At 41.5% G+C, this 19,315-nt stretch overlaps 2 protein-coding genes and 1 non-coding gene across 4 annotated transcripts in view; 1 reads left to right on the top strand and 2 right to left on the bottom strand.

The window, feature by feature from the left end:
* The window catches only part of NCAPD2 (non-SMC condensin I complex subunit D2), a 43,990-nt gene extending 32,996 nt beyond the window's left edge, over positions 1-10,994 (bottom strand). Inside the window, exons 1-9 of the mRNA XM_060762649.2 lie at positions 10,646-10,994; positions 9,172-9,247; positions 7,970-8,028; positions 7,350-7,531; positions 4,872-5,005; positions 4,502-4,629; positions 4,094-4,217; positions 3,875-4,022; positions 216-413 (exon numbers count right to left, since the gene is read on the bottom strand). Of these exons, the coding sequence (XP_060618632.2) occupies positions 216-413; positions 3,875-4,022; positions 4,094-4,217; positions 4,502-4,629; positions 4,872-5,005; positions 7,350-7,531; positions 7,970-8,028; positions 9,172-9,247; positions 10,646-10,979 (1,383 nt within the window). The 5' untranslated portion in view covers positions 10,980-10,994. The remainder of the gene's footprint in view (positions 1-215; positions 414-3,874; positions 4,023-4,093; positions 4,218-4,501; positions 4,630-4,871; positions 5,006-7,349; positions 7,532-7,969; positions 8,029-9,171; positions 9,248-10,645) is intronic.
* On the bottom strand, positions 7,605-7,919 carry LOC132769580 (small nucleolar RNA U85). Its single transcript, XR_009630904.2, has one exon. It is a non-coding gene; the product is annotated as a small nucleolar RNA U85 (small nucleolar RNA).
* A 2,853-nt stretch (positions 10,995-13,847) lies between the features above and the next one.
* On the top strand, positions 13,848-18,573 carry MRPL51 (mitochondrial ribosomal protein L51). 2 transcript variants are annotated; one of them, XM_060762653.2, is made up of 3 exons: positions 13,848-14,013; positions 16,195-16,299; positions 17,927-18,573. In XM_060762653.2, the coding sequence occupies exons 1-3, from the start codon at positions 13,932-13,934 to the stop codon at positions 18,121-18,123; spliced, it is 384 nt and encodes a 127-aa protein (XP_060618636.2). In that variant the 5' UTR covers positions 13,848-13,931; the 3' UTR covers positions 18,124-18,573. The 2 variants fall into 2 exon arrangements, with proteins under 2 accessions (XP_060618636.2, XP_060618635.2); XM_060762652.2 differs by having other exon boundaries at positions 16,192-16,299.
* The last annotated feature ends 742 nt before the right edge of the window (positions 18,574-19,315 follow it).

Genomic DNA, 19,315 nt, shown 5'->3' with positions numbered 1-19,315 from the left:
CACAGGATGGTAACACATCCAGGCGTCCGCTGGGCAACGTCTCTGCAGACAGCCAATTCTCTCACACCAGAAGCAACTTGCAATTTGTCAAGTCACTTCTGACACAGCAACAATTAAAAAACCCCTAACTTCATAGCCACCCAGTACTCCACCCATTTGGGTAAGGGAATGGAATGGACTTGACAAAGAAGGGGTCAACTTTACTCAAAACTCACTTTTTGTTGCACAATTCGTGTGAAGAGCTGAAGCACACGACTACGTACAAAGACATTGATATCGCACACATGTGCCTGCAAGGTTTCCAAAAAGTCATCCCTTGTACTTTTTGCAGTTTCTTCCAGTTGCTCTCCATTCAAGACCTGCAGCAACACTTCCGCCATAGCTGTCAAAATGGCGTTACGCATCCCATAGCTCTGTAGGACAGTAATATTTTTTTTTAGTTGTTTCCAAATCTTGCCAAGCAAAGAGTACGCAATACTCAGGGGAGAAATGTCTGAAGGAAGCTTCATGTATGAAATAGGTTGGATTGCATCATTGATGCAGCAATTATGGGCCAAATGCCCTCTGTGGCAGCAACTCTATACTAGCATGGGTCTATTTGTCATTGGCTGCCAAATACTGCAGGGAAAAGCCAATCCAAATTCAGAAGTTGCTGATGTAATACCTGGGAATTAATGGTGAGTCATAACTCAGATGTACATTCAGAGAATTAAGTAGCCACCCACCAGCCTTTTCTGAAGAGATGAAAAAGCACTTCATCTCTGGCACAGCTGCATTCCCTTGGTGTTCCACTTGTGCCACAGGCTCAAGGCAGAACTGCATCCTCATCCAAACTATGATTATTCAGGAGAAAATCCCAGTGCTCAAATCCACTAATTTCTGAATAAGCACAATCGGGATTGATGTCACACCAACAGATAACTTCATTAAATGAGAATCAGAGTCGATTTATATTACAGCTAGGATCTTTCATATAAGGAATGAAGCAGAAACAGACTACAATAGTAATAATAATAATAATTTTATTTCTTACCCACCTCTCCTTGTGGCTTCAGGTGGGTTACAGCATAATTAACACACATAAACATTGTAAAAATTCCTTTAAAACACCTATTAAAATGTATTTGTATAAAAGATATACATTGAAATGCATTTCTATAAAATACATATGAAATCTTAAGGTAAAGGTTTCCCTTTCACATTAAGTCTAGTTATGTGGCCAGCATGACTGCATGAAGCATTGTTACCTTCCTGCAGAAGCAGTACCTATTGACCTACTCATATTTGCATGTTTTCAAACTGCTAGGTTGGCAGCAGTTGAGACTAATAGTGGGAGCTCACTCCCCAGATTTGAACCGCTGACCTTTCAGCCAGCAAATACAGCAGCTCAGCAATTTAAACCACTGCGCAAGCGGGGGCTCCAATTAAATCTTAGGAATACTAAAATTTCATTATTGTACAGGGTGCTCAATTACAAGTTAGGAAAAAAATGACATCTAGATGCTTATTATTTTCTGCCTTGGAACCTGGAAGGCAGGTAAGAGATCTGAGAGATAGAAATGAAAACTGGGCCTTCTGAGATTTCTTTATTTTATTTAGATATTTTTTATCCCACTCTTCAGTCTTTGGTGGGCCCAGTGGTGCAGCTGGTTAAACCGCTGAGCTGCTGAGTGGCAGTTCAAATCCGGGGAGGAGAGTGAGCTCCCACTGTTAGGCCCAGCTTCTGCCATCCTAGTAGTTCAAAAGCATGCAAATGTGAGTAGCTGAATAGGTACCACTTCTGCAGAAAAGTAATGGCACTCCATGCAGTCATGCCTATCCACATGACATTGGATTGGAGGTGTCTATAGACAATGCTGGCTCTTTGGCTTAGAAACGGAGACGAGCACCAGAGTCAGACACGACTAGACTTAATGCCAAGGGAAACTGTTACCCTTTCAGCCACAAAGGAACTCAGACTGGCTTACAATATGTTGATGTGCCCTCAGGTTTATAATTTACATAAAACAAATAAGGGGTAATGTATAAGATGAGACACAAAGCAGCTGTATTTTGCTGGCTGCTTTCCTCCCACTCAAGAACAAAGGACAATTTGCACACCAGGCAAATTCTCAGAATAACAATGTGCTGCTCTGGAGCACACAAAAGGCCTGATGAATACATAACATGAGTGGGCAAAGGGTGTCTTTGGGGTTACTTGCATCCTTTTTCTGGTGTGTGCATGCACACATATACTCAAATGATTTTCCCCCCTGGAAGCCATCAGGAATAGTAATGGGCTGTTTAAAATAGGTGTCAGCCTCTTCCTCTATAGTTCAACAATACATCCTTTTCAAAACCAGAAGTGGCATTCTAGCTACTTTTGTTTTGATTTTGGTTACATCCAGATTGGATTACTGCAATGGACTCTATGTGGAGCTGCTTTTCAAAACAGTCCAGAAACTGCAACTGGTGCAAAGATCGGCAGCCAGGCTTCTAACTGGAGCTAATTATAGGGAGCACACAATGATAAGTTTCTGGTCCCAATTCAAGGTGCAAGCTATGACTTACAAAGCCCTAAACGGTTCAGGTCCTCCTGCCTATCTTCGTGACCACATCTCCCCCTATGAAGCAGCGTGGGCTCTAAGATCCATCGGAGAGGCCCTCTTCTCACTCCCACAATAGTCACAAGCATGGTTGGTGGAAACGAGGGAGAGGGCCTTCTCAGTGGTGGCCCCCTGACTTTGGAACTCTCTTCCCAGGGAGGTTAGGCAAGCCCCCACACTGTCCTCCTTTCACAGGGATTTCAAAACCTGGATGATTCCACTAGCATTTGAGAATGGCTAGTCCAAAGTTATAAATGTCCAGTCCCTAGGTCACCTGATAATATCCCGGCCTTATGGTTTTGCACTATCCCATGCTCGTCCCTTTTTATTGCCTGGCCATGTCCATTGGATCACTGGTTATTGGTTTTGTTGAGTATTGTTTTGAGTTTCAACGTTGCTGTTTTATATTCTTATTTTTTACTAGCCATCCACTGCCACGCGTTACTGTGGTCTAGTCTGTGTATATGTGTATATATTTGTGTATATGTGTGTGTTTGCATGTATATATGTGGTTTTGCGCATGCATTGTATTTTTTTTTGTTTTTGGCTTTCAAGTGTCTTCTGCTGTGTTTTTCAGTGTTTTTATGAGTGATGGCCACTTGATCGCCTGATAGGTGTCCAAATTAGGTGTCACTTCATCCAGTGGTTTTTGAGTTATATCAATCCCACAAACGAACATTACATTTTTATTTATATAGAATTAATTGTATTTTTATCTGGATTGTTATATTTTACTATGCTTTTATTTTAATTGTGTTTTTGCTTTAATGGATTGTTTTGCTTTTATGTTTTGTGGGCATTTTAACCCAGATGCAAGCTGCCCCGGGTCCCTTCGGGGAGATGTTGTGGGGTATAAGAATAAAGTTACTATTATTTGCATTGGGGCATCTTTATGAAATCTGTCAGGCAAAAAACAATTAACTCCTGGACAGCTGAATATCCAAGGGTGCATTTATATTGTAGAACTGATGCGGTTTCACACCACTTTAAACTGCCATGTCTCAGTGCTATAAAATTATGGGGTTTGTAGTTTGGTGAGACACCAGCACTCTTTGGATGAGGAAACTAAAGACTTTGCAAAACTTCAGCTCCAATGAGCCATAGCAGTTAAAGCAATGTCAAACTGCATTCATTCTACAGATGGACCGCAATTCATACAATTTTAACACTTCTCTTTTCTTACAGGTCCAGTTCAGCTATCAGGTTTCTTGTGTACAAATTTCAAACAAAGGATATATACCATATGCCTTAAAATGTATTTTGAAAGTAGGATGTCTGGGAAACAGTACCTCTCCGTCCAGATGGTGAAGCAAGACACTCATGTTGGCCAACACAATGGATGGCGTTTGTTCTGCTAGTTCTGCAAGGAAGGTGGCATAACCTTTCGTCCCTGACGTGTCTCTGGCCAGCTCCTGAGGGCACTTCTTCCCAATCTCCCTGAAGAGTGAGCCAAGAGTCAGTAGCTGAATCTGCAGGGCCCAGCTAGAAAGAAATAGAGCATCCCTCACCTCAATAACTCTCCCACAATGCTCTTCATACCGTACTCCTTGATCCACACAACCACAGCCTCTACAAACACTGGAGCGACATGTTCAAAGTGTGGAAGCATTTGCACGAGCCTCAGGGTGGCACCTATCAAAGACAACTGTGCTGAGAGAAAATCCATTTTCAGGAACAGGATGGGAGGCTGGCATTAGCTAGAGCAGTGGTTCTCAACCTGTGCGTGCCCAGGTGTTTTGGCCTACAACTCCTAGAAATCCCAGCCAGTTTACCAGCTGTTAGGATTTTTGGGAATTGAAGAACAAAACATCTGGGGACCCACAGATTGAGAACCACTGAGCTAGAGGCACATAGCAGCAGCTAGGCCACATAGGATCAGTCACTGAAATAAATCTAAGAAAAAAGACCAGACTTACTGAGCATATGATTATATCGTTGTAGAGCAACTCCTAATAGATGGATAATTGCCTCTCGTGTTGGCTGATGCCTCTGATGGCCAACACTAGGATTTTCCAGGATGCGGTAACAACAGCCTGTCACTAAACTGAAGGGAAAATAAAATAGGTTTCAGAAGAAATGTGTGTTATTCGTTGGGATCATAACAACAGCATGATTTTGGTGACCACCCCAGATGTAAGCCGCAAAGCCCCATATTATGTCCTACTAGCTGAAGTTCACCACATTGTTTTAACAAGTCTTATTTCCTTTCAAATTCATGCCAATTTCTGTCAATGCAGCATTGCATGCTTTTAGGACCCAATGCATATTCCCATCCAGTACCCATACCTGACATACTCTTCCTCCACTACCAAGCCACTCCACAAGTGACGAAGGTCCAGCCGAAGTAACTGTGTGAGCAGTTGTAAGACAGACTGCCTTTCCTCTTCCCACAGAAAGCCTTTAGCATGGCTTTTCTTGCCCTGTAAGGCAAATGTAGGAAAACATTAGAGAAAAGCAAGTATTTGTTTATGTATTTAGTAGCCAGGGCTAAAAAAGGGGGTGCATCTTACAATTGGTGGCATCCTAGATTCACATTTATTGTTGCATTTAAAGAGGATCAGTAATGGCAGTAGGGGTGCCCCGGTGACGCAATGGGTTAAACCAGGGATCCTCACACTTTTTGAACAGAGGGCCAGGTCACAGTCCCTCAAACTGTTGGAGGGCCAGATTATAATTTGAAAAATAATAATGAATGAATTCCTATGCACACTGCACATATTTTATTTTTAGTACAAAATACACTTTAAAACAAAACAATTAAAATGAAGAACAGTTTTAACAAATATAAACTTACTAGCATTTCAATGGGATGTGTGGACTTGCTTTTGGCTGGTGAGATAGGGGGGTTGTTGTTGTTGTGTGCGTTCAAGTCATTTCAGACTTAGGTTGACCCTGAGCGAGGGCCGGGTAAATGACTTTGGTGGGCCCTATCCGGCCTCCGGGCCTTAGTTTGAGGACCCCTGGGTTAAACCCTTGTGCCAGCTGGACTGAAGACTGTCAGCTCAGAGGATCGAATCTGGGGAGAGCGGGTTGAACTCCCTCTGTTAGCTCCAATTCCCCATACAGGGACATGAGAGAAGCCTCCCACAAGGATGGTAAAACATCAAAACATCCCAGCAGCCCCTGGGCAACATACTTGTAGGCAGCCAATTTTCTCACACCAGAAGCGATTTGCAGTTTCTCATATCGCTCCTGACACACACAAAAAGTTGAAATAATGTTGTGTAATTTCAAAAAGGAAAAAGCATTTAAAAAGTAAAGCAGCAACAATAACCGTTTTAGCAGATCAGAAGCTTCTTGAGCATAACAGTAGAGAGAATGATCTTCAGTAATTACAGGAGCAGATTCAAGCTACAAAAAACTATTGAAATAACTTCATTTCAATATAGGAATGTTAGGGCCTAGCTATCTAACTCGCTGGAGACATCTTGCCTCACTCCATGCTAACAGGAGCAGAATACAATGGAGGACTCGGAAGCTTGCCTGAGGCTAGAAAGTTTGAGTAAAAAAGAGGCATTTCCCTGAAAACTATCAGTTTAACAAACAAGACACAGCAGGAGTTCCAACAAAAGAAACCAGTGGGGAGACATGAAGTTTCACCCATTTCTCTCAGCTGGTTACTCCCCCGCTTTCCTTTGTTGCCTTAGTCCCAATATCTCAGGTGGTTTTCATCCCTTTCTTTCACTTGCCTTGCTTACAGTAACTTCATTGTCCTGCAAGCCCTACCATCACTGCTGCATGTTCAAATCAGTAACACCTTTACACAATTGATTAAACACACGAAGGCTCCACTGTTGACTTCCCACACAATGCACAAAGGCTTGTAAGTGGAGCTGTCAGGGACAATGGTGTTTGGGTGGGCCAGTATGTACAGCTTATTCTTCCACCATTCTTTTAAATTGTAGGGCTAGTCTTTAGGAAACAAACAATTTTGATAAACATACCTTCTATTCCATCTTTTCACCCTTCTGGACTCCCCACTTTGCCCCTTTCCTGCCTTATTGTTGCCGCTTTACTCTTTAAATTCCCTTACACCAGAAGCAACTTGCAGTTTCTCATATCGCCCCTGACACACAAAAAAAGTAGTGGCAGAATTGTCTTGCCCAGAAATCTCCAGGAACAGCAAACGCCTTTCTAAATTGGTTGAGGCACGTTAATGCTTAGCACCAAAAGCTTCCTCTTTGTAAAAGCCAGAAGTTATTTATGACTTGCTGTGCAACCTTTGTGGCCCTGAGGGTCCCAATAGCAGACTCGTCACAAAAAAGGACTAAGAAAAACCCAGTTAAAATAGCCCTGCCTATTGGATGAAACTTGAGGAATAAACCACACAAATTTACCACCCTCCAGGGAAAGAAAACTTCCCAGTTACCAAAGTTTTGGAAGAAAAGCCGTGGTCTAGGAGTGTTAGATGAGTGATGTTAAGGCCCCTTCTACACTGTCATATAATCCAGATTATCAAAGCAGATAATCACATTATTTGTTTTTAACTGGAGTATGAGAATCTACACTGCCACATAATCCACTTCAAAGCAAATAATCTGGATTTTATATGGCAGTGTAGAAGGGGCCAAAAGAGCTGAAGCTAGTCCTTCCAATTATTAATCCAAAAGTATAGCATGCTTCAACAGCCAACAATACTCAGACTGAAATATTTACTCTGTAGTTTTCATATAAATTGCAAAACTGACAGTTTCCTTTTGGTCAACACTCTTCAAGGAGAAAAATAATTTCAAACCAATGAAGTTTATGTATTCACCCTTCTACCTTTATCTTGGAATTCAGGCCCACCAAGTTGTTTTTGCCAGACTCCATTTCGAAAGCCTCTCCCAGCCGTACTAGTATATAAGTGTTCATCTTGAGAGCATTCAGGTGAAGAGCACGAAGCGAGGACACCAGGTCAGCAGTACTCAGGATGGATGCCAGGGCAGTGGAATGGTTCATCACAACTAGAGGGACATGTAAGATGATGTGATTACAGACCAGCTTTTTGTGTATCTGTCCTACTTGCAAAATCACTGCAGTTTTCAGATTACCAAAGACTTGTGCTCATGCCCCAACAGCCAACATTCTGGCAGCACCCAGCAACCTATAGCCCAGGCGTATGAAGCTGGCCCTGTCCCCATTCCCATCACCACTCCTTATGATGCTTTGAAAAGGAATGGCCATTTCCTTCTAAACGGAAGGAGGAAGAATGGGATATTCTGTAGGTCTGCCCTTACAGCAAACAAACATGACTATGTATTGCCTACCAAGATTACAGACCGTTATATGAGCAACAGATTGAGAGAGCAGCCTGCTATTGAGGTCACATTCGCCTTGATGTCATCATGAAACTGCCAAAACAATAAAATAACATGTTTATAATCTCAAGAGGTTTTACTTACCTTTCACCATCAATTCCAGGGCATCTTCTTTGACAACAGAATCCACAGTTCTGAAGTGGCTACAGGATAGAAATATGAAGGTCTTTTATAGTTTAAGAGTAACTAATAAGGTGGTTCTGTTCACAACCAGTTTGTGCTTTCAGTGACTAACTTCAAGCAGAAACCTTTCAAAGCCTCTAGTGCAGTGGTTCCCAACCTGTGGCCCGTGGAACTCCAGTGGTCCGCAAGAACTAAAATATGCCTCACTGTTACTACACCATTGCATCGAGAGTGATTGGTCTTGCAAAACTCTCTTATAGTGCAGAGGGTTATTAAATATGGTTTTCTGTGGACGAGCAGATGGCAACTGCTGAATGGCTTATGTTCTATATCAGAAACTAGAGCTTATGTGGTCTATCCAATGCAATTTTCTGAATCAGCACTTCAAATAACCCAACCGAAATCTAAAGTTGACCAAAAACTGATTCGTAACCCTTTTGGTACTAATATTGGAGATCAGTCCCTGGTTAAAAAAAAGGTTGGGAACCACCAATATTCAAATTCTTGCTCAGCCATGGAAACCCAGTGGGTATCTTTGACAAATAATACTTTCAACCTCAGAGGAAAGCAGGGAAATCCCCTCTAAACAATATTGACAAGAAAACTTCCTTAGAGATTCACCTTATGGTTGCCATAAGTGAGAAACAGATGGAAGACAGACAACAGGCCTTACTTTTGTTCAAGTCAGAAATTATTGGTCCCTAAATAATTGGTTGGAACACTGATTCAAGCTTAGATACATCTGTATGTGTCTTACAACACTTAAAGAAAGCTTTGTTAATTGTCAGTGTTGGAATTTTCTCTCACGTTTTTTTAAGTTGTGCTATTTGAGAACAACTGTGAACTGAGTTGAACATCTCTTAATTTGGGTTGCTTATCATGTACACACAAATATCTGGGGAATTGGAAATATCAAAGAGCTTTGTAGTGTCTTTCATCTCAACCTTTTATCATCTAAAAACATGTCACAGGAAATTGCCACGGCTCTTTAAAAGCAACATGACTTTGAAATAGTTGTATTCCTTCGTGTTTTCCACTTACTGGTATCTAGTTCCTACTAACATAAACACGATCAAGAAGAGGGGCAAAGCCAAGAGAATCTTAACCTCAAAGTGCAAAGCTCTCTCCAAAAAATATCAGGTATTTTGATATGCAAAACTCACTGTAGAATACTGTATAGTGTATCAAAATGTTGCAGGATAGCAAGAGCTCCTTGTGTGTTGAATGCTTTCCGAAATTCTGCAAAAGGAGAGAAAGTCAAACTTTTATACAACTGATGAGGCCTGTCTCTAAATTTATTTATTATATTTATATAACACTTTTCTCAACCCACAGGCGACTCAAAGCGGGTTACAGTAGCAAAATTCAATGCTCAAAAACATCATAAAACATTTAAAAACAATGGCATAAATATACAACCGTTACAAAGTCATTAAAACATAACTCATCAGCGTCTCTTAGTTAAAATCAAGATCAAATCTCATCACCCAATCGTTCCATATCCCTATGTTTGTTACACTGCCTTTCAAATGCTCAAACAACCAGGTCTTAACTTTCCTCCGGAATGCTATCAAGGAAGGGGCCGATCTAATGTCTAATGTCTTTAGGAAGGGTGTTCCATAGCCGAGGGGGGACCACTGAGAAGGCCCTGTGTCTCTTCCATGACTAGAAGCAGAGTTCTGCTTACCTGCTAGTGATCTGATTGATGTTAATGCTGAGAGAACAAGGGTCAGCTTTGGTTCAGGATCTCTAGCCTTGGCAGTTTTAAACAGATCATACTGTACTTTAAAGTACTGCTATTTCATTTTAAAACCTATAGCTACCTCCTGTGAAATTCAGGGGCTTATAACCTCTGTGACTGAGAATTTTAAAGGCCCCTCCCTAAACTGTTAATCTCAGGATTCAATAGGAGGCAGCCATACAATTTAAAGTGGGACAAAAACCCCTTAACAGTATAGACCAGTGGTTCTCAACCTGGGATCCCCAGATGTTTTTGGCCTACAACGCCCAGAAATCCCAGCCAGTTTACTCCCCCACAAATATACCTTTTTCGTTGCTATCTCATCCAGAGTTTTATCATTTCATGTTGTCCATTTGGCTCGCCCACTGTGTTTGATTTTCCATTCTGCTATTTTGCACTGTTTATTTTACCTGATTGGTTTATTTATTTTATTGTGATGTTATTTTGTTGTTTATATTTTATTTTGGTGTAATATATTGCTGGGCTTGGCCTCATGTAAGCTGCTCCAAGTTCCCTTTTGGGGAGATGGTGGTGGGGTATAAATAATAATAATAATAATAATAATAATAATAATTAGCATAGCACAATATTAGTATTATTATTAAGTTCCATTGGCTTTACAAAAGATCTGCTTGATGCAGATGAAAACTGCTAGATATGGACATACAAGTCTACCTACTACCAGCCATCTAGACATCTATGTTAACCTATCTGCATTTTTAGGAGTCTTTCTGGAGTAGCGCAGCAACTCCTTCTGCTACCTAAATGTCTACTGTAGATTAAGAAAGATCTTGCGATCGGTGGTCTTTGAGAGAATAACAGCACATCAGTCTTCTACTCGAGGCTACTGTCGGAACAGGGCCTACCGCCCTCTTCGCCCCCCTTTCCCCACCAACCTGAAAGCCGGCCCGGGAGCTGCTTGACGGGCAGGACCTCCTGCACCGCATACTGTGAAGGCGCGGCGCTACGAAGCAAGTCGTCTGGAGACAAAGGCAAGTGGAACTCCCAAGCAGGCGGCGAAAGAGGGGCAGCCATGATTCCTCCACTCCGCGCCTTGACCGGAAACTCAACTGAAGCTTCAACGCTTCGCGCCCCAGAGGAAAAAGTCCGCCCACGAAGGAACAGCCTATCACAGACGTCGGAACGCGGAGCCGACCAATTGGAACGGGGGATTTTCCTGTATGGTAATGAGGAGGAAACGATTGGAAATGTCGAGCCGGACTCGACCATTCTCGCGCGGACCCGCAGGCCAATAGCAGAAGGGGAGGAAAAGCGCGCCCGCATTTCAAATGGCGATGGTTCGGCCAATCAGGTTCTTAGTTTAGAGTTGAGGAACCAATCGATGTTCTCTAACTGCACTCATTCGAATTTTTCTCCAGCTTCCGGGTTGTCGAATTCGAAAGAGAATTTGGAGATGCATGTTTTCTTGGTTTTTTTTCTCGGCGCACTTTTTGTGAGAGTAGTTAGTTAAGGTACCAATTAAAACTCAGGATGTTTGAACAAACGTAATGCTTTATTTACAGCAGTGGTTCTCACCCTGTGGGTCCCCAGGTGTTTTGGCCTTCAACTCCCAGAAATCCCAACAGCTGCTAAACTGGCTGGGATTTCTGGGAGTTGTAGGCCAAAAACATCTGGGGACCCCAGGTTGAGAACCACTGATTTACAGCAATGGTTCTCAACCTGTGGGTCCCCAGGTGCTTTGACCTACAACTCCCAGAAATCCCAGCCAGTTTACCAGCTCTTAGGATTTCTGGGAGTTGAAGACCAAAACATCTGGGGACCCACAGGTTGAGAACCACTGGTTTACAGGGAAATAGTGGATGGATCTAAACTGCCATCTAATCCCGTTTCCGAATCCAGTTTATCTACTCTGAACTGGATTATATGAATCCATAGTGCCAGTTCAAATATCTGGATTCAGAAATTGGATTATATGGCAGTGTAGACGGGCCATTGATCAATGTGTTGCTTCTTTGTAAAAATTTAAGATTCACTCACCAATTGAAACAATTATCCCTTTATTCCGGAGTGGGCTAGTGGCGAGAAACTAGGACGCCTTCCACACAGCTGAATGAAATCCCACATTATCTGCTTTGAGCTGGAATATATGGTAGTGTGGACTTAGATAACCCAGTTCAAAGCAAATATTGTGGGGTTTTCTGCCTTGATACTCTGGAAGGTCCCTAAATGGGGACTGGATCTTTTAAAATATAGGGCCCTTCTACACAGCTGTATAAAATTCAGATTATCTGCTTTGAACTGGATTATCTGGCAGTGAAGACTCAAATAATCCAATTCAAAGCAAATAATGTGGAACATCTAGCTTGAAATTCTGGATTTTCAGCAAATTTAGCAGCTCAGCGGTTTAACCCACTGTGCTTAATTAACTTAATAATAAACTTTATTTGTATCCTACCACCATATCCTCAAAAGGGCCTCACAAAGCACTCAATAGTGTGGTAACACACACAATACAGAAGGTACATAAACATATAAAACAGAACACTTAAACAACGTATCTATTCTGATTCACAAACAAATTCAATTTAAGAACAAACCTCTTTGTTTGTAACTTGAAGACGGCCTGTAGTCTGAAAAGGCTAGGGTTTGTCTATACTTACTTAGGCCATCCCTCGTAGCTTGAGGATGGTTGTCTTCCAGATGTGGTGTCTTGGCAGTGGGTCCATAGGTGGCAGTGGAGCTCTATTCTTGGTCCGTATGTTCTCTTGCAGTGAGGACATCAATTTCCAGATGGAAGGCGGTCCTGGTCAGGGTTGGCTTGATGTGCCTTCCTCTTGGCACTCCCTTTTACCATCCATTCGTGCCTCTTTGAATTCTACAGCACTGCTGGTCACAGCTGACTTCCAGTTAGAATGCTCAAGGGCCAGGGCTTCCTATTTCTTGGTGTCTATGCCACAGTTTTTGAGGTTGGCTTTAAGCCCATCTTTAAATCTCTTTTCCTGTCTACCAACATTGCATTCCCCATTCTTGAGTTCAGAGTAGAGTAACTTTGGTCTACACTACTGAACGAATGCAGATTGATACTACTTTTACCTGGCTCAATGCTGTGGAATCCTGTAATTTGCCAGGCCATTTCTCTTATCTGCTGAAAAGTGCTGGTGCTTCACCAAACTACAAATCTCAGGATTCCATCGCATTTAATGTATTTTGGTTTTAAATGCTTATTTATGAGAGATTTGATAGATGGTTTGAATGTGTTGTATATGCTGATAGATTTGAACTTGTATTGCTTTCAGTATTTATTTATTTATTTATTTGCTTTATTTCTATACCGCGTTTCTCAACCTATAATAGGTGACTCAATGCGGTTTACACAATATTAATTACCACAACAATAACAATTAAAACACAGCATACCCAATAACAAACACACAACCGTTCATACAGTGCCTCGATCGCAACCAAGATCCAGTCTCATATCCTTATACCGTTCCTATGTTCAGTTTACCGTCATTCTGTGTACAATTGCGCTGATTAGCCAAACGCTTGCTCAAAAAGCCAGGTTTTGAGCTTCTTCCTAAATGCCAGCAACGAAGGGGCCTGTCTGATGTCGCTTGGTAGGGCATTCCATAACCGAGGGGCCACCACCGAGAAGGCCCTGTCTCTCGTTCCCGCCAACCGTGCCTGTGACGCAGGCGGAACCGAGAGCAGGGCCTCCCCGGACGATCTTAATGTCCGTGTCGGTATGTTGTAAGGTGCTATGGGTCCCTTTTGTGGGGGGAAAAGATTTATTATTATTATATTATTATTATTATTATTATTACAAATAAAGATTTATTATTGAAGAGGCATCCAACTGCATTCATTCTACAGTGCAGATGCACTCCTAGTGAGGAAGTCATACCACCTAGCGTAATCGACACTACGTTTCTCATCTACAGCCCTTTCCTGAACTATAGGAATACTAATAAACTGTATTTTCACAGGATCTGTGCACAGCAAAGAGTTAGGACAAACATATTTTCCTCGCAAAGGAACGCAATGTCTCCCAGCTACACAGTTCCACTAAATCTAGAATGAACCCGGAAGTGTTGTTCCTTAGCTGCCTCTAAATTATTCTACCTCTACGGTGGCAGGTCCTTTCCGATCCGCCCCGCAGGATTGTGGGAAGGCGCCAAGATGGCAGCTCTCTGAGGAGTCTGTGCTGGTTTGAAGGGCTCGATGGCGGCCACGCTGTTGTGGGGAGCCTGGCGGAGTCTCCTGGGCCGCAGCTCGCTCGCTCCTTGCCGATTCATCGCAACAAGTAAGAGAAACGGAGGTTGGGCTGAAAGGACAAAAGAGGAAGCGGTTCTTAGGCCTGGGTTGCTGTGAGTTTCCTGGGCTGTACGGCCATGTTCCAGAAGCATTCTCTCCTGACTTTTCACCCACATCTATGGCAGACTTCCTCAGCGGTTGTGAGCTCTGTTGGAAGGTTGTGAGGTTTATATATTTGTGGGACTAGTGCAGAATCTAGATTTACACTGCTATTGGTTTCATGTGCTCTTACCCACTTGATGCTGTTAGGCATTGTATCTTTTTGAGTTGTCTCCCATGGATGTGCCCCTCTTTTTGCCGGCACACAGGTACTGTGTGAGTTTTGTTTTTCCTTTGGCCATTGTATGGCAGTCTTTCCCAATTGATTGCTATGCCACAATATTCTGTCACAGGTATCCCAGGAACTTCAAAAAATGCCACCGCCACAAGCACGGTTGGTGGGGACGAGAGAGAGGGCCTTCTCGGTGGTGGCCCCCCACCTCTGGAACGCCCTTCCTAGAGAAATAAGACAGGACCAATCCCTCCTCTCCTTTCATAAGACCCGAAGACCTGGTGATTTAAACAAACCTTTGAGAACGACTAGCTCTAGCTTAGCCCCATATAATGTTGAAATTGGCCATATATTTTTCTACCAATTACCCAGGTTACTTTCTTCTTCTGTTGTTGTTGTTGTTCATTCGTTCAGTTGTCTCCGACTCTTCGTGACCTCATGGACCAGCCCACGCCAGAGCTCCCTGTCGGCCGTCACCACCCCCAGCTCCTTCAAGGTCAGTCCAGTCACTTCAAGGATGCCATCCATCCATCTTGCCCTTGGTCGGCCCCTCTTCCTTTTGCCTTCCACTTTCCCCAGCATCATTGTCTTCTCTAGGCTTTGCTGTCTCCTCATGATGTGGCCAAAGTACTTCAACTTTGTCTCTAGTATCCTTCCCTCCAGTGAGCAGCCGGGCTTTATTTCCTGGAGGATGGACTGGTTGGATCTTCTCGCAGTCCAAGGCACTCTCAGCACTTTCCTCCAACACCACAGCTCAAAAGCATCAATCTTCATTCACTCAGCCTTCCCTAAGGTCCAGCTCTCACATCTGTAGGTGACTACAGGGAATACCATGGCTTTGACTAGGCGGATCTTTGTTGCTAGTCTTCTGTTAGGCCCTGGAAATGTACAGCCATAGACTCTACCAGCAATATGTCCCTAATTGCACTTTATTAGTGATCTAGGACTGTCTGTACGCCCCATTCTTTTCCGAAATTCTATCCTAGTTATATTTCACCTGGTCTTGCCCAGCATTATTTAAATATTTTAATTTACAACATTTGGCCCAGTTTTTAAATGTTATTGTGTTATTGTTGATGTTTGCTGCCTATTTTTTGTTTATGAGTTTTATTTTATTGTTTTGTATTACTGTTGTTTTTTTTGTTGATGTATTGTGGGCTTGGCCTCATGTAAGCCGCACCGAGTCTCTTGGGGAGATGGTAGCGGGGTACAAATAAAGTTTTATTATTGTTATTATTATTATTATTATTACCTAATTTCCCGGGCCCTCTAAAATTGCACTAGCCCTGGCCCGGTCTTTTAAATTGCAGAATTATTTTAAATATATATGTGCTATTGTGGTTTTTAATGCTTGTATTGTTTTGTTAATTTTATGTTTATGCTGTTTCCCTTGTATGTATTGATTATGTTATTTGGAATCTGCTCTGAGTCCCCTCGGGGAGATAGAGCGGTATATAAATAAAGTTTTGTTGTTGTTGCAACCCCTTCCATGTAAATGAATTCATGTTTCTCTATTTACAATAGTTGCTTGGTAACTTGATATCTTCAAAATCCATACTAATTAGGCGGGCTACTATTTAGATGCACAACTACATTTTTATTATATTGTAATAATATATTTCTAAATGCCTCATGTGTTTTTATATTTTGTTTCCAAACAAATTTGTGAAGTGTATCGCTATATATTTAAAGTTTTAGGTTTAGTTACTCTTTCAATATGGTATGTCTGAAGCAAATCTCATATGCTATATTTCAACTGTCAACATTTGGGTTAAGGGCTTCTTTTGGAGATAAGCACTGTGAAAGTTCCAGTTATGAGCAACCTGAGATTCTCAAAGGTAAAGGTTTACAGTGGCATTTCTAGCAACTATGCTAACTTTTGATTATATTTTCTAGAAGGTCCTTACTCTTTCAAGGTGAAGGAGCCCCCGCGACCCAAACCGGTTGACCGATGGACAGAGAAACGAGCACTATTTGGAGTCTATGATAACATTGGAATTCTGGGTGAGTATCTTGTAGGCATTTGTTCAGATCATACAGAAGACCCCCCCCCCCCCAAAAAAAAAAAAAAGGATGGCCACTATACATCAGAGGAACTGATCACTTAATACTAGGATGTGGTGTTTTAATGAGAGAGAAGAATCCAGAAATGCATTTATTTTGAGGCTTGCAATGTAATACAACGTTCAAAGTGAAAAAGAATGGGTGGAGGAAGAGAAAGGCAACCACTGGACCAGCTTTATCTTCACAAATGTGCTGAGCTTTGCCTATCCCCTTTCCATTTATTCGTCATTCTGTGATGTATAGCCTTTTGGTAGTAGCTGATTTCAGATCATGGCCAAAGATTGGAGTTTGCCTCCCTTCACCTTTGCATTCCCTGCATTGTACTGGCTCACATCAGCCAATAAGAAGTACAGGAATTGCAGTGTGATGACTAAATACCATCCTCTCACAGCAAAAGCAACTTGCAACATGCACAATGGATAACTTTCTTATAGCAACACCAGAAGCATTCCAAGTAGCCAGTTACTGGTAAAAGGACATTTAATATAATGCTAAGTTTTTTAAACTCTATGTTTTTTTAAATATATTACAATTGTATCCTTGGTGCACTCCTGATATGATAAATGAGTGTGATGGCATGTGAGAAATAATGTAGCAATACCACCCAGCATTTTTTCTGGCTTGGTCAGTTTACAAAGTCAACTGACAGCCCTTGGTTCATTGCTGTCTGCATGTTTCCATATCCAGACTGGAAGTCCTATGTAATTGATGTCTCCCAGCCATGTTGACTGGTGTTCTACTATAGAGAAGCAAAAAAGAGAAGAGCTTGCAGCACTACTTTTGAAAAGAAAATACCCAATTTAAAAAAAAAGCTGAAGTAAATAATTGCCATTGATTGTCATGGAAAAGAAACACGCTTTGTTGCTTGCTTGTTGCTTAGAAAACCCAGATACCAGAATAGCTCCAAATTCTACCAAATTTCATCTCCTAGTAACATTCTAGAAACAAGGAAACTTTGCTTGTTGCACTACTTGTCTGATTACTTTGTCAACTGGTGTGTAGCTTTAGAAATAATAATTTCTCCTTCTCCTCCCTTTCTTAAATATGCATTTTCATTGTTAGCAAACCTTTCTCGTCTCTTCTTTGAATCTTTCCTCCTTGAGACTTCCACTTCCACATTTAGTTTACCTTCAACTCGCTCTCAGATTTCTTCTGCTATTCCAGTGTTTTCTCTTCTCTGCTCCCTGACACTTCTCGCTCATAAAGATGTTGAGCACTACTCCCTTCCCTGATATTACTAGTATGTGTTTTAAAATGTTTTAGAGAACCTTTTCTTTTCTTGGGAATTGCAGAGAAAATAAATAAGAAATCTTGGTTTTTTTATGTCAATTGAGGGCTATAGCTTTTGCTAAAATGTGGTCAGGGAAAAATACAATGATTACCTTTGCGTTTTTGGGAGAAGGGAAACACTTTGGAGGTATGTGGATTCACAGCAGTTAAAAAAATCAGAACAAGAAAACCATCATCTGGCTGCTAAGCAAAGACAGTATTTGCACTAAAACAGTGGATTGCAAGATTGACCTCCCTTTCTGTTATATTTCATTTCTTTTTTTCCTTCATTTTGTAGGGGATTTTTTGGCTCATCCCAAAGACTTGATAGTTGGCCCAAAATGGTTGCGTGGATGGAGGGGAAATGAGCTGCAAAGATGCATCCGCAAAAAGAAAATGGTGGGTGACCGAATGTTTGTTGAGGATTACCACAACCTGAAGAAGAGGATTAAATATTTGTACAAACGTTTTAATCGTACAGGAAAGTATCGCTAAGTGTAGCTCTCAAAGAACTGTCATTCGTCTCTGAGTACATGGTAGACTGTTCTTACACTGTGCATAACCTGAGGGAAGTGTTCAAATTATCTCCTAATTCAGTTTTTTGGTTGTTTAATATTTTATATCTGTTTCCTTTCATCTCCAGTGCATTATTTTGTAATGCACTGAAATATCATCCCTAAGACCCACATTTGTTTAATGATTTCAAGATAACATTTGTTGCCGTTTCTTTCATGTTTTTGGTATATGAATGCACAGTGGCTGCTACATATGTCTTCTGTGATTATTTACATCTCAAATATTTGTTCCTTGGATTTTCTCTACTTCATGCTTATTTCAGAATGAAAAATATTCTATAAAGAGAAGACAACTTTGTTACAATACAAATATCTGCAAATGTGTCAGTAATGAAGTTACAAAAATAAAAGTTTTGTCTCTTTCACTGCCTCTATGCTGTGTCTAATTTTCTGAGTTGTGCAGGAATGTATAGATCATAGCATGAATCCAATTTTGTGCCATTGTTGTTCATTCGTTCAGTCGTCTCCGACTCTTCGTGACCTCATGGACCAGCCCACGCCAGAGCTCCCTGTCGGCTGTCACCACCCCCAGCTCCTTCAAGGTCAGTCCAGTCACTTCAAGGATGCCATCCATTCATCTTGCCCTTGGTCGGCCCCTCTTCCTTTTACCTTCCACTTTCCCCAGCATTTTGTGCCATATGCTGGATATATAAGCCTATGGAGGAAATGAGTTTTGAAGGCCATTGTATTTTAATTGTTTTTACCACACTGTTACCATTTAATAGTTTTTTAACTTTTGTATAGCTCTTTTAAAACTTGTCTGTTGTGGATTGTTAGTCGCCTTGAGTCCTCATGGGAAGAAAGGTGGGGTATAAAGATAGTAGTAATAATAGTAATAGTAATAATAATAATAATAATAATAATAATAATAATAATATCAGGATCATTTTATGAAGAAGTACTAAACTAGTCAAATACCAAATTTGTCTTGGTTTTAAAAATACCCTCAATTCTTTCTCTATGCAGTCTTTTAGTCATCAGCAATCACTTGTGTCCAAATATTATTGTCTTCCTTGTAAAGTGGGTTCTTAGGTGATTATAGAGACCTATTCTTGATCCGCATGTTCTTCCTCAGTGAGGACATCCATTTTCAGGTGGAAGGTGGTCCTGTT

This window comes from Anolis sagrei, chromosome 2 (assembly GCF_037176765.1).
Source record: "Anolis sagrei isolate rAnoSag1 chromosome 2, rAnoSag1.mat, whole genome shotgun sequence".
NCBI classification, from domain to species: Eukaryota; Metazoa; Chordata; class Lepidosauria; order Squamata; family Dactyloidae; genus Anolis; species Anolis sagrei.
Note: the sequence above shows the minus strand (reverse complement) of the source record. Positions and strands in the feature narration are given on the sequence as shown.